Source organism: Psammomys obesus, unplaced genomic scaffold (assembly GCF_907164565.1).
Source record: "Psammomys obesus unplaced genomic scaffold, mPsaObe1.curated_primary_1811, whole genome shotgun sequence".
NCBI lineage: Eukaryota > Metazoa > Chordata > Mammalia > Rodentia > Muridae > Psammomys > Psammomys obesus.
In genome coordinates, this window is record NW_026596463.1 from 147971 (window position 1) to 161930 (window position 13960).

Consider the following 13960-nt stretch of genomic DNA (forward strand, 5'->3'; position numbering starts at 1 on the left):
TCTTGTAAAGTCTTCTATTCCTTTTTTCTTTTCTTGCCTTACTGTACTGCTAAGGTCCTCCATCAGTGTAACCTTAACAAAGGTGAGCAAAAGCAGTGATGAAAATACCCTGGCCTTGTCCTGTCCTTCTGTGGAAACCGTCCCTAGCCCAGCACCAAGGACAGTGCTCATTGCAGGTTTTCACAGCTGCTTTGTATCAGGTTGAAGAGCTTCCTTCTGTTCCTAGTGCTTTTAATTGGGTGTGTATAATAGTTTTATCAAAGGGCGTTTCTACATTTAGCCAGCTAATTTTTCTTTTTTTACTTGTTATATGTTGAATTCTATTTCTTTTCTAATGTTAAGCTTTTCATTTTATGGATAAAATTAACCTGGTGATTACAATTGACCTTTTAAAGATATTGTCAGGTTTTATTAGATCATTTCTAAAGTAACCTATAGAATCCAAAATAAACTTCACAGATACTATCTTCTTGTAGGGCTTGAACATTTGAAATGATTTTACTTTTTCAGAAAGTAAGCTTATTCTATTTATTTCTTTTGAGCGGAATAGCACACTTCAATTCAGGTGCTAGTAATACAAAATATGCTTAATCATTTTTTTTCTTCTACACCTAACCTGGGACTGGCCATGAAGAATTTTCTGAAAATATATTTTTTGGAAGCATTGTTCAGAAATGCTTTTAGGAAAGCAGAGGTGCCCATCAGAAATGGGCTTTCTCGTCTGCCAGGCTAAGGAGTCATTTAAGGGTTTGAGCAAGAAGTGACACTCTGGTGATGAAAAACCAATTAAAAGAAAGTTGTTCCTGTGACAGGAAGATATTTTCCCCAATTCCTGAAGGAGTCTAGTGGAGAAAGGGCAAAGGCATCAGCTGAGCAGAGGATGTAGGGTAGAAAGGAAATGATGAAAGCAATATATGGTGGTCACTTGAGGAGCTACATGTGAAGGGGTGGAGAGAAAGATAGGGAATATTGACAAGCTTCTGGGAACACAGGGCAGCTGTGGCTTACAATCTGGAAGGATTTGTGGCTGTGGAATAACCAAGTAGAAGGGTCTGGAAGGCAGCTAAACCTGTGGGTTTGGTGCTCTCTTCTGGAAGCAGGGATTTGGGTTCTTCAGCTATTCGTGGACCTAAAGACAGGGCATGTCAGGAACTCCTGTGGACCTGCCCTGCAGTAGCTTTCACCATGCTCCAGCTTACTGGCTGCCTCCTCAGACGCTAAGTGGCAGCTAAGCAGGGTTGCTGAAGGATTTTAGTGGCTTTGGTTCCACTTGCCAGTCCAAGACAAACAAGATATCTCATCTATAAGCACTTCAGTTTTCTTACATAATGAAGGAAACATAAACCTCACAAGCTGGCTATAAGCCTTAGAGGAGATAAATACCATTTGTTACTCCACTGAACACAAGTTCCTTTCCATCTGCTTGAAGTAGATCTAATTGAAGTGCTTAAAAGAAAGCAACCATTCATGAAACCCTTATAGTTTTTGTCAATAACTCAGCGAGGAAGGCTTTGCATCACTATCGAGGCTCAGTTAGTTCTTCATGCTTATTTCCTTGATAGTTGTTTGCTTTGTGTTTAAAGACTATACTTAAGACACAAAATGGGAGCTTGTTTTCTCTCTATTCTATGGAGAGATGAAAACTCCAGCCATTCCTTTCATGAGTGAATAGTGGAGACCCAGCTCCTACAGCACACAGAAACCTCCGTGTGTTCCAACCTGTGTAGAAGACAGCGTAGGATTTGCTCCTGTGTCATCCACATCCCCCTGTAGACTTCACATCACACAACACATAATACAACACAAATGCTGTGCAAATGGGGTCACAGAGTAATTTAATATTTGGAGAATGATGAGAAAAATGTTAAACATAAACAGATTTTTTCCTGAACATTATTTTGGTCTGTAGTTGCCTGAACTTACAGAATTTGCAGGTGGTCAAGTATATTATGAGAATGCTGAATCCTAGCTGTTGCTGAAGCAACATAAACACATACTTGATAAAGCCACATATCCAGTCCACCGTTTTATTTTGAATAGTAAGCTTCAATGTCTAACTAATATTTTTTTAATTGAACTAAATGAAAGTCACAGAATACATGTGATAGGGACTATTTCAGCTTTCAAGACTTGGCTTAAATAGTAATTATCCTGATTATTGGTCTGCCTTAGGCGTGTTTTAAATGTTTTGCTCAGTTCCCAGATTGTCTTGATGGGATTTGAGACAGGGTTTTGCCACTCAGTCCAAACTCGCACTCCTGCCTCTGCCTCCCACATGCTAGGCTTCCAAGTGTTTGCCACCACGCTTGCTTCTCAGTCTCTCTCCTCTCTCCTCCTTCCTTGTACCAGCAAAACCCCTTTTCTTACTCCATTAAAGACTTTTGGGGGGAAGGAATTCTCTGGCTAGTAATTTTGGGTAGGAAAATTCTAGTTGACTTGTTTCTCAGCCATCTTTGCTGAGGGCCAAGAATGAGAACTTTCTGTATGTAAGAGAGTTCATTTTCCAGCCAATAACAACACCTGAACTCATGTTTTAATGTTTCACTGCAAAAGGTCTGTTGAAGATGTGCTTAGCTAAACAGCAGAAAAAGTACCCCATGGCTGAAGCCAGGTTTGAGCTTCAGAGCTCCATCTCTCTGTTATTGCAGGAAGACCTTCAGCCTTCTCTGGCCTTGTGACTCTCATAATACAGTGAGATTGACCCAAGTCATATGCTGCTTGAAAGCTTCCACGGTTCTAACTCTGAATAGGAAACAAGGCTGTGGGTTATCTTGATGGAGTGAAAGCTAAGTCACCCTTTCCCCAAACAAGTGACCCTGGGACACAGCTTTCTTAGCATCCAAGTCCTACCCAGATGCGCAGCTAACTAAAGGATGTTACAGTTGACTCAGTCTTGGGCCAGCTATGGCCACATGCTTCCCAAGGAGACCTCCTCCAGGCTGCCCTCAGTGATACTCTGAGCCCATTTTAAACAAGAAGCTTTTCAAGTGTGCATGAGGGACAGCAGCAGGATACTCATCTCTCTTCTGCCCATTGGAGTAGCTGGTAGCCAGCGGGAGTCTCCTGCATGTCTATGAACCCATAAAAACATGCTTGGTTCCTGGGAAAGTTTGGTTATGGAATGTGAAACTTACTTCTTTCTATCTTTAAAACTTTTAATATTTGAGTTTAAAGAAATGAACCAAAAACTTAAGTCAAGCTGACATCACCCTTGAATTTTCTGATGGCATTTTGCTCCACATAAATGGAAATGAAAGGCCCAAGGCCCTTACTCTCTCCTCCTGCCTATGGCAGACCCCTCTCCCAACTCTGTGTCTGAATCTTCCTCCACAGCAGCTGTCATGCTTGAGTTTGTGTCTTCAAATACTGCATTGCCCTAACAATCAATCCCCCAAATACCCTGGCTTAATTTATTTCATTTACATTACCATTCAGGTAACATGCATGTCATTAGCAGAGCTAATAGAGGCTAATTACCTCTCATTACCATCTACTTTGTGTGTGTGTGTGTGTGTGTGTGTGTGTGTGTGTGTGTGTATATATATATATATATATATATATATATATATATATACCATCCATATATATATGGATGGTATATTTAGGGTGTATTACATGTGGCTTCCTTAATGACTTTTATTGATATTTAAAAGTAATACATTAAAAAACATGTCAAGGCTATTTTTAAACTGGTCTCAGCACCCCAGAAATCTGTACATTTCTTAAAGACATCAACTACTGTTTATATAGGGAATTCATGAATGACTCATTAAACAGATGTATTTCTGTCCGTAGGTCATTCTGAAAGCACCACTTCTAATTACAGCACAGCCTTCAGACACATTTCTTCTCACTTACAATTAATTAGTAGGTAGTAGAGTAAAGTGAACTGTCTTGGGAGGCAAGCCAAAGAAAACAGGGATGAAATGTCATGATCGTACTTTATGTCTTCCCAAGTTGAAAGTCCAACTAGATTAGAAAAAAGGCGTGTGAGGGCTGGCATCTCTTAACTCATTGCTGTGTCAAAATGATGGACAAAAACAACCTAAATGAGGAAGGATTTATTTTGGTTCAGGGTTTCAGAGGGCTCAGTTCATACATTTGTATATAACATCCTGGTGGTGAAAGCACACAGGTGAGGAACTTCTCCACTTCATGACCAATAGGAAGAAAAGTTACAAGAGGGTACCAAAAAAAGATATGAGCCCCAAGAACACTCCCCAGTAACTTACTTCCTATAACCAGGCCCACCAACTCCCATAAGTCTATGCAAATTCTGAATTCACCAGTGGATTAAACCGTTACACCAGCTTAACCTCTGCAAGTGCCGTGGCAGACATAGCAAGGTGCGCTTTATGAACATTCTTGGCATTGCTCAATTCATCCACGATGACCAGATGAACCATCATGGGATTTGGTCATCAGGGCATCGTTTTTACTCATGTCTAAGGATGGTGTTGCCCACAAGATCACTTCCCAATTCAGGACAGAGCTATCAGATTTCATTAGTACCGCCCTGCAGAGTGTTTTCAAATAGTTTATGCCACAAAACTAGAGTGTCAACCAAAGCAGATGCAGGCCACCTAAAGGAAAATTTTTAAAAAGCATTTTCCTTTTAGAGAATGTGTTGATTTGTTTATCGGCTTTATTTTGAGACAAGGTTTCTCTGTGTAGCCTAAGGACACCTTTTCTCTGGCCTTTACCTCACAAGTGCTAGGACTACAGGCACAGATCACTATCTACAACTCAGCATCTTGAGTATTTCTATCAGCCATGCCTTCCAGGATCCAGATCCAGATTTTTTTTAAATATGGACAAGATCTACAGATGGTGGTTTCTGTTGCTTTGTAACTGAGGCTCATGTTATTCTCCTGTAAACTGGCACATATACCTGGTACTATGATGACTTTGCTTATGAACACAAGCTGGACACATAGCCAGTGCCTAACAAAAACTGTGACATTACTGAGTTACTACTGTTATTTTGTTACTGGAAATTTTGGGGAATCCTACCATGAGTGCCATCTGTTACCAGGGAAATTGGGGCCCCTTTCAGGATTCTTATTCTTCTTAATGAAAGAATTTAAAAACACACTCAGAAGCAATCTCAAGGACTGTTAGAGTTTAAAAGAAAAATGGAAGGGTAGCAAATTGTAAATCTCAGCAACTCCCCGAAGGAGGGGCCTGGAGAAGAGGAAGAGAGACTGCCATGTGTTTTTAAGCAGCCATATTGAGGAAGCAGTGGGAGGTGGAGCTGAGGTGGGAGAATAGCAAAGGAAGGAAAGAAGTCCAGAGTGTCCAGGAAAGCATGTCCATGGGTCTCTCCTGTTTGATTTCAGAGGTCATGGGTTTTTTTGTTTGGTTGTTTTCTTTTCATACAATCCTAAATGTTTCATGTTGAGAAATCACTATATAAATCTAAAATTCTGGCCATAGAGGACATCTTTGGCACAAACTATTCTTTTCTTTTTGGGTAGTGAAGAAACTGAAGTTTGAGGTTGCTTCTTTGGGTCATGGGATTTTTTGTTTTGTTTTTGGTTATAGTTAATCTGTATATGATAATTGTTTTTGAGACTTTTGGTTTTTTGTTTTCTTGGGTTTTTTTTGTATTTTTTGTGGGTTTTTTTGTGTTTTTTTTGTTTGTTTTGTTTTGTTTTGTTTTGTTTTTGCATCTCTAATGTTTTTCAGCAGAGGTAAGCTTTGCACATCAAATTCCCTCTTTACTCCATGAGATATGCTCGTGTAGGCATGTGCTCTCACCTGGAGGGGAGATGGGAGCATGTGCTCCCATCTCCCGGGCACTGCCCTTGCTCTTAGCCTCTGACTTGTGCTTGTCTCACTTCAAGGCCCCCTGGCATTGTGGCTGGGAAGAACTGTATCTTCCTCTCCTTATTACCTCGTGTTCCCACTGATCAGTTATTTCTCACCTATGCATCCTGCTCAGCTGTGGGATGTATGACTAGCTAATAAGGGGGAAATCTTCAAGCTGGAATAGGAGTGTCATCTCTCATGTGTTTCCTGGAAGAAGGAAAAAAAGAGTAAAGAGCAAGAGCAAGGTCTTTGAGATGCCTGCCTGTCCGACTAGCTCAGATGTCTCCTGAATGAACTAATAAAGGTAGCTCAATAGGTTAATACACCCTAGAGAACGTTACTCTGAAGGAGAGGGGAAATGTAACATTTTGGGGTGTTCTTTTGGCATTTCATGTTTAAAAAAATGTTTCTTATAAAATGTTTTCAATGGGTAGAAATTGAGACATACTTTGTTTAGGTAGCTGTCTAGACTCATTTTATATGGGGGTCATTTTTATAATCCACCATTGCAGTACAGTACCTTATGCTTTTCTGCTGAGGTTCTGGTAAAATTGTCAGCCCAAGTTATTACAGTAAGTCTAATGTATTCACAAGGAATGGGTGGCTGGTACTGTCAGTTAGGTACTAAGAAATATTTGTCTAGATATTTGATCCAATCTGTATTTTTATTTAATTTATAATTGGTGAGAAAATAGCAAAGATAAATTTAAATGCTCGCATCTCTAACCTTGTCACAGTGTCTGAGCCCTCATTCATCATCATTATCTTGGATTCCTACAGCCAGCTGACTTCATAGGAAAGCAGGCACTGAAGCAGATTAAAGCCAAGGGGCTGACACGGAAACTGGTTTGCCTCACCTTGGAAACAGAGGATGTGGATCCAGAGGGAAATGAAAGCATTTGGTACAAGGGCAAGGTGAGTGCCATGGCCATTTCATTACCCACAACCAAACTTCTCCAAGCACCACCAGATGTTTTTTTTTTCTAATTTATTTACTTATTTACTTATTATTATACACTTTTGATTTCTAAGCTGAAAAAAAAACAATGTAATTAACTGACAGAAACTGAAATGCTGCTCATTTTTTTTGCAAGCAGAAGAATCCATCTGCATTAAATATATATAGCCAAATATTTTTTAAAATATTGGGAAACAATATATTTTTATATCCATGAATGCAAAAGATTGATTTTGTAAGGATTGGTCTGATTTAATTTCTCAGGAATCTCTCTTTAAAAGATACACTTAGCATAATATGCACAAATCCAAATGAACACATCATGACACTGAGACCTGAAGCTTAGAGAGTGATTTGAGAAGTATCTGCCATTTGGTTCTTCAGGAAGAATACAATTATCACCGTCTAACTTCAAATTGTCTGTGCCATTCTCAAAGTTCAGTACAACTAGGGTTACTGGGACAGGCCACGCACAGGACTCCATTCCCTTCACTGTTTCTATTTGTAAAGGCCAGCGTGGCTCAGCATTTGGATGATGCTCAGTGAGATGATGGGGAATGGGAGAGAGCACTCACCTCTCAAGGCTCTTTCTAAGAGCTGTTTATTCTGTTTGGAGCAGGGTCAACTTTGTTAATGCACAAAGCTCAGTGATCCTCTCTGATATCTGTCTTCATTTTCTCCATCCCTTCTGTGGTAGCAGCTGGAGGCAGGGAACTTGTGGCATCAAATCATAACCTCACTGAACAGAGAGAAACAAGACACAAGCCTTGTGACATAGAACTAATGTGGCTGACTTGCCTCCACATACCATGTTTTGTTTTGTTTTCACGTTTGCTCATTTAGTTTTACAACATCTGTTTTAAATATGTGTGAGCATTTCTGTTGTAAAGATGAGGCTTTGGGGCTCAGAGGTTATCTTTCATCTTTCTTACCACATGCCACCTGCTAATAGAGTTCTAGCTCAATTACAGGATCCTTCCTCTTGAAACCCCAACACACTCTTGATGCTTAGTATAGTCAACATTTTTGCCATGCTAAAAGCCCTCTTTTTTTAATCTCCATTTTCAAAAATCATTCTTTTAAAGTGTTTTAAGCGCGTGAATTGCCACACTAATTATGCATATTTTCGAACAACAGCGTGACACAATGTGTGGTGATAGGATCATGATCATTGACATCTTCACTATCACAGACTTTGTAATTTCTTTGTGTTAAGTACATTTATTTTTGGTTTTTGTCGTTGATGGTGGTGATATGTGTGTTTGTGTCTGTGTGTGTATGTGAGAAAGAGAGAGAGAAAGACAGACAGACAGATGGACTAGACTTTATATAGCCCTGACTATACTGTAATTTGCTGTGTAGACCAGACTGGCCACACCTGTCTCTACCCTGAGTTCTGGGATTAAAGGCATGCACAACAAAATATCAGAAGCTATCCCTCTCAGTCATATATTCTTTGTATTTTTCAATGATATGTATCTATATATTGCTTTCATTTCCTGACTTTGCTTTAATTTCCCTTGCTTTTGTTATTTGCTATTCTATTCCTGCAAACATTCCCAATTTTGGAGATAAAGAATAAGTTTATGTACTTATTCAACATACTCCTTTTAGTAGTTTACTCTGTGCCTCTCTGTTTACTCTGTGATGTTGTCAGCTAAAAAGAATGAGAATTGTGGACATTGGTTAAAAAAAAAAAAAACAACCAAGGTCAATGTTCTAGTAAACAAACCATGAGGATCTACTAGGTAGAGGGTAGGACAAGTGTCCCCACATGCCCTGAGTGACAAGAAAGGATGGATCTAATTGAGCCCAGAGGAGTTGAGATAGAACAATTTAGAGTTTATGCAAGAAGAAAAAAACTCTTTCTGTAGATTTTATAAGTAAGATAAAAGATTTTGAAATTATCCTTGGCTGCTAACCCCTGGATCAGGAAATAGAAATGAAGTCAATGACAGCACAAAACAGAGCATATTTAAAAATTAGTTAGGTGACTAACTCAGAAATGGCTGCAAGGCAGTTACTGTGGGGATGTTAAGATGGACAAGATGGCTGAGGACTCTTTGAAATGATGACGGCTTGTGGTCAGAGGGCCCCACCAGAGCTCCTGAGGGGTCTTCCTGATTCTCACGTTGCTGGGGCAATTCTCCCATCCCCCACACAAATCTCCATTTTACAGACTCTGAAATTAGACCAAAGTCACCAAGACAGCCTTTAACGCCCATCCTCTTGGACCGAATCCTTGTCTGACCCAAAGGAGAAAAAGCAACTTCAGAGCATGTGCTATGTTTTAGCTGTTTACCACATGTGAGGTGAAAATATTCAAGTCTTTAACTATCCAGTCCTCATTTTAAGTTTAGGCTCTCATGGAGAGCTTCTCATTTGGGGTTTAAAACTGATAATCAAAAATCTAGACCTCAGAGATCAGTGTTAAGTTCATAAGTGTGTTAACATCTAAAAGACTAGAAGGAATGTGAGCTAAACTGAATTATGTCTGAATGACCAGGTGGACTCATGCTGTGAGCGTTGACACAGCCATGCACAGTCCACAATGCTCAACATGGATCCAGAAGGAACAGCAGGATTTATGAGACTGTGTGTGTGTGTGGGGGGGGGTGTGCACGCACGCGTGCACGAGTGTACTTCTTTATATATCATGTTTTGCATTTGTTGTCTTCTTCTATTCTTTTTCCCAAGCAGTGTTTTGACTTAACAGTTTGTTTTGAATTCTGATTTCTTCAAAAAGAGAGTTTTATTTTAAGTGCATGCCTGTTTGCTTGCACATGTGTGTGTGTAATGTTTACACAGTGCCTAAGGACCCGAAATGGGGACCAGTTCTAGGAACTGGAGTTATGGGTAGTTGTGCGTCACAGGACACAGATGCCAGAACTGAAAAGCAAATGCTCTTAAACTGCTGAGCCATGTCTCCAGCCTGGCATTGTGTTTTTATTTCAATGTCATCCTTTCCTTTAGATCTGGCTTGCACTAGCTCTCTTATCTTCTAATCAGACATATTGCATAGGTTTTGATGTTTTGTTTGTTGTTGTTGCATAAGGCCCCTGTTTTCATCTCTTGGCTTTTGATTTCTTGTTTGGTATTGTTTACACCCTAGTTACCTTGAAGCTTGATTTTGATCGTTCATTTCTTTGCCCCATTTCTAACTGAGATAAAGCTCAATTTCATCTAACATTTTTATTGATTTAGCTGTCATGTGCTGGTCAAGCCTCTCTCCTTCTAGAAGCTTTCATCTTCTATTTCTGCCTAATCCCACCCATTTTTCAAATTATAAAGTTAAGTCTTTCATGTTTTCTGCCATGGCTGTTTGGTTCTATTTTCTTGTAGCTCTGTTAACTTCCCTAACTAAGCTGGAAGCTCTTGAAGGTAGATACCAAGACTCCTGGTGATTTCTGAAGAGTCGAGGAAACAGGGTAGAGATAACTATTAACACACAACACCTACCCTGGGTGCCTTATAATTGGCAAGGCTGAAAATGCTCTTCCTTAGACAGTACTTCTCTAAACAGTAATAACACTGGTGACAATGTGAGCATTAAAGGCACCCTCATACACTGTTGGTGGGAAGTTTAAATATTCCAGCCAGTATGTTCATCAGTGTGGAAGTTCCTTAAAAACTAAAATCAGAAAATATAGCCACACCACTCCTGAGAACATACAAAGTAATCTGAACCAGCAACCATAGAGATAGCACACCCACGATCAACAGTATTCACAATAGCAAATACATGGATCAGCTTAGACATCCATCAAAAGACAGACAAGGAAAATATAGTATAAATATCCCATGGAGTTTTTATTCAGCCACAAGAAGAATGTATATAACTGGAAGGCATTATGTTAAGTGACAGAAATCAGACTCAGAAAGACAATGTGATATGTGTCTTTCATCTGTGGAATATAGATTTTAAAACATCTGTAGATAAGACATAAACGTAGAAAGGGGACAGTTTGAGAAGAAAGGACTGGCAGGAAAGGGAAGAAAGGAGTGTGACCGTCTTGGAATGAAACCCCCACTCTGTACATTGAATATATGCTCATAGCCCCCACTGTGAACCCACTCTGTAGCTCAGGAAGCATCTGGACGTGAGGAGCACAAAGCTGTGACCACTCTCCTGATGTGCTGAGGACAGTTCTTCTTTTTTCAGGTGGTTGGCAACACAACATCCGGAAGCTATAGCTACGGCATCCAGAAGAGCCTGGCTTTTGCTTATGTCCCAGTAGAGCTCAGTGAAGTGGGGCAGCAAGTGGAGGTTGAACTACTGGGTAAAAATTACCCAGCAACCATCATACAAGAACCCCTGGTACTCACGGAACCTGCTAGAACCAGGCTTCAGAGAGATGGTAGAAAGACAAAACTTGAAAAGGACCCGTTCCAGACAGCCAAGCTGTAGCTGATAGGACTGCCCTCAAGTCTCACTCCTACCAGGAGAGAAGTGGCCAAGACATCATTTCAAAATCATCAAGATCTAGCTCATTATTTTAGTAAAAACCTTTTAATTGTTTCATAAACACGATGGTTTGAAGAATTGTGCTGTTCTTTCAAATGAAGATTTTAAAATGAACACTTTTTATTACCCCAAGCTGATGTTTATGAAACCCAATCAGGGAAACATTAGGTGTTTGACAATATAAAATCATGATTCTAATGGAATCAAAGGACTGTGATTTTAGGAACAGAGTATGTCGGCTGATAGCTGAAAACAAGTGAATAAATTATCTTTTACATAAAAAGATACAATGACATGGATTTGCTTTTTTGAGAAATTCTTCCTGAGGTGGATAAGTTTAGAGTTTTAACTTTTCACAATTTGTCTACACGGTTGAAATAGCAGCATCTGTTATTAGTTTATTGTGTATGTTGTCATGCAGTTTTTTCAAATGTTTACCAGTTTCTCAATGGTACCTTGGAAAGTGGCTTTAGGGACATTACAATTACCCTTTCCCAAGCTTCCTCTTGTCGAGAGCTTTCAGAAGGAAGAGCCTTCCTAAGGAAGCAGTACTTGTAAATCTTCTGAAATGAAGCTGAAGACTAAATAGATTATGCCAGCACAAACAGTGTTTGAATACTGAGTGCCTCTCTCTGAGAAAGAATTAATGCAAGCTGACATCACACAGTGCCCTTCTGAACAGCTTTTCACAAAACATTTGACAATACAGGTCAAACAAAGGCTTAAGAGCTGACAGGATTACCCTCAGCGCTATGGATGAGAAGGAAAAAAAAAGTTGAGAAATAATCCTTTGATATACTTCGTAAAATCACTAGAATTTAGTTGACTGAATAAATCAGAAGGGTCTTAAGGGCAGTTTATGAATCTATGCATTTGATCCATGGCCTTGAACTTTTCATAGGTATTAAAGAAAGTTGTACTTGAAGTTTTTTAAGATGCTGTAATGAAAATAGACCCTAAAATTATTTTTTACCTTGTAAGTTTTGAAATGACACCAAATTTACGTGTTAAATATTTTATCAAACTAATCATATATTAAGATTCTGTCCCATCATTAGTTCCTTTCGGTATGTCCCCTTACATGCAGAGGCAGCCCTTGGCTACAAATGCTTCCTAACTGTCAGGAATATTATCAAGCTTGAGCCCAGTTCCCAGTTTAGGCTGATAGAAGCCCCTGTGTGTGATTTGGAAGGAGAGCTTCCCATCCTCTCCTCTCTTACCGATGGGCTCATAGTCCTCTTGTACTGAAGCTACAATAGTAAGAAGCAATGTTGAAAGCACAATATTGATATCTAGGCATAGTGGCTCATTCCTGTCCTCACAACCCTTGCAAGGCAGAAGGAGAGGATTACTTCAAGTTCTAGACTCTCTTGGGCTACAGAACAAGACCTTGTTTTAAAAAAAACCCTAAACTAAACAACAACAGAAACCAAACAAACCAAGCAAAAACACTGTACAACAGTGAAATGCACAGGACATGAGACTTGAAAAGAAGTATTCGCTACAGTATTATTGTGGGGCCACTTAGATCCAACACAACTTAAACACCAGGTCAATGAAGATGACAAAAGTTTATTGTAATCAAGCCACTACCAATTGATCAGGGCTGCACAACAGACTTGAGAGCTGAACTTTGACCCTGAGCCATATTATTATAGAATAAGCCTGAATACCACAAACATCTGTGCCAAGTTATAGTTACATTTTTCTATCATTTAGGATTTACAGATAAGAGCTTTTCTTATGTGGTTGGTTTATGTCAACTGATACAGAATGTAGGTTTTACAGTCCAACCAATCAAATCCATTTGTTTTTTTGTTGTTAGGAACAATCATTATGTTTTAAGGAACAAAGAATAAATAATGGGAGCTGTGATTAGGAATAAGTATTATGTTATGTCCTGAAACAGAAGACAAATAACAGAAGCATTTCAGCTATTGGGAAGTCCCCAGCTCCCTAGGGCCTGGGACCTTTAACTTAGTTTTCCCCTATGATTAAATGGAGTCTGAAAACAAAATGGCAGTACTTAGGACAAGCTTCTTTTGCTTGCTCCCAACAGCATAAGCCTCTATCTTGACTTCCCTAGGAAGTTGCCTAGGTTCCCTTTTTTTGTTTATGTTGTGCTACTAGAAGTTAGGTCACACCCCTGAGCTCCTATCTCCACCAGCCAGTGTTCTGACAGTGTGCTAAGCAATCCATTGCTAATCAATTATATACAGCCCAGTTTACAAAGGTGAGCCAAGCAGATGTCTCCCCATGGGATTATGAGCTGCAGCTCACAGAGAACAAGCTGGTTAGCAGGGAGAGTTGTAGTTGAAAAGATAATGCAGAAAAGGATGCTATGAAGCCTACAGGGGATAAGAGTTCCTGAGAAGGGAGCACCAAGAGAAAAAAGAAGGAAAACCAGGTTACCGCACACTCAGCTCCTTGATGTCTTATCAGCCAGCTCTTGGATGAATACTGTGACCCAAAATAGCCCAAGTGAAGTCAGGCATCCTAGCTCAGACCTATACTCTTAATTACATGGAATTCTGAGGCAGGAGACTTCCAAGTTCAAGACCAGCCTGGGCAACTTAGTGAGATCTTGTCTCAAAATGAAAAGTAAAATGGGTCAGGGCTATAGCATAATGGTAGACTACTTTCCAACCACTTATGAGACCCTTAGGTTTGATCCTCAGCTTTAGGGGTAGGGGTAAGGGATAGAAGGGAGAGCCCAAGCATAACCA

At 39.8% G+C, this 13960-nt stretch overlaps 1 protein-coding gene across 1 annotated transcript in view; it reads left to right on the forward strand.

Annotated features, from left to right (window-relative positions):
• Dmgdh (dimethylglycine dehydrogenase) overlaps positions 1-11533 on the forward strand; it is a 73852-nt gene extending 62319 nt beyond the window's left edge. The window contains exons 15-16 of the mRNA XM_055598363.1: positions 6592-6726; positions 10932-11533. Coding sequence (XP_055454338.1) covers positions 6592-6726; positions 10932-11177 — 381 coding nt within the window. The 3' untranslated portion in view covers positions 11178-11533. The remainder of the gene's footprint in view (positions 1-6591; positions 6727-10931) is intronic.
• Positions 11534-13960: the final 2427 nt, after the last annotated feature.